The 1,151-nt window shown below is 67.6% G+C and overlaps 1 protein-coding gene across 1 annotated transcript in view; it reads left to right on the top strand.

Moving 5' to 3' along the window:
* The window catches only part of LOC102378650 (protein O-GlcNAcase-like), a 16,062-nt gene that overhangs the window by 4,961 nt on the left and 9,950 nt on the right, over positions 1-1,151 (top strand). Inside the window, exons 6-7 of the mRNA XM_025191909.1 lie at positions 375-473; positions 978-1,143. Coding sequence (XP_025047694.1) covers positions 375-473; positions 978-1,143 — 265 coding nt within the window. The remainder of the gene's footprint in view (positions 1-374; positions 474-977; positions 1,144-1,151) is intronic.

Here is a 1,151-nt window from a genome sequence, read left to right as displayed (position 1 = left end):
CCATTGCCCCGGCAGCACCCCCAGCGTTCCCAGCTCTGGCCCCACTGCCCTGCCAGCACCCCCAGTGTCCCCAGCCCCTCTGCCCTGCCAACACCCAGCATGCCCCAGTGTCCCAACCACTGCCCCACCAGCACCCCCAGTGCCCAGCATGCCCCAGAGCTCAGCCTTGGCCCCACTGCTCTACCAGTACCCCCAGTGTCCCACCAGTACCCCCCAAAGCCCAGTATGCCCCAGCGCTGCTCTCCTCCAGTGCAGCCCAACATCAGATGCCCCTCAGCCGCTCTGACCCTGCAGCAGCGCGCCGTTTCACCCGTTCGCCCAGCCCCTCTGCACGCCCCGTGTCCCCTGACGGGCGCCCGTGCTCTCTCGTGCAGAGTACTGCAGCGCGCTCTGCTCCCCCAGCCCCAGCCGCTCCCGCTACCTGCTGAGCCTGGGCCAGGAGCTGCTGCCGGGCATCGGCATCATCTGGACAGGTGAGCGCCCACAGGGCTGGGGCAGGAGCACGGGGTGCTGGCCCCAGGCTGGTGTTCGGGAGCCAGCGGGGCCCCGGTGCGGACATGCCCCCAGCTGCTTCCTGCAGGCTCGCGTGGCCCCTGGGTGCCCTGAGCTGGCACTGGCTATGGGCAGAGCGGCCACGGGGGCCTGGCCCCTTCCAGCACCCTGTCTCTCTCAAACCCCATCCCCTTGTCTGTGTGCTCTTGAACATGCGTGTGCCCCTGGTGGTGTGGGTGTGTGCCATGCGTGTGCATCTACGTCTGCTTATGGTCGGTGTCTGCCTGCACCCGCCCTTGGGCACGTGTCCATGTTTATACACATCCCTGTGTGTGTCCTTGTGTGCCCACACATACATGTGCCTGTGCGAATGGTGTCTCTGTGGTTGGTGCCCATGCGTGCGTGTGCCCCATTCATGTGCCCCACATGTCCCTGTGCGTGTGCCCCACATGTGCTGTGTGCGTGTGCATGCCGGGCCGGGGCAGGCCCCAAGGTGGTGTCACGGGAGCTGTCGCCGGTACTCCTGGAGGAGGTGGAGGGCGTCCTGGGCCGCAGCCCCGTCATCTGGGACAACCTCTATGCCAACGACTACGACTGCCGCCGCGTCTTCCTGGGCCCCTTCACGGGCCGCCCCCCCGGGCTCATGTCCAGGCTTCGCG

Source organism: Alligator sinensis, unplaced genomic scaffold (genome assembly GCF_000455745.1).
Source record: "Alligator sinensis unplaced genomic scaffold, ASM45574v1 scaffold1334_1, whole genome shotgun sequence".
In the NCBI taxonomy this organism is placed as follows: Eukaryota; Metazoa; Chordata; order Crocodylia; family Alligatoridae; genus Alligator; species Alligator sinensis.
Note: the sequence above shows the minus strand (reverse complement) of the source record. Positions and strands in the feature narration are given on the sequence as shown.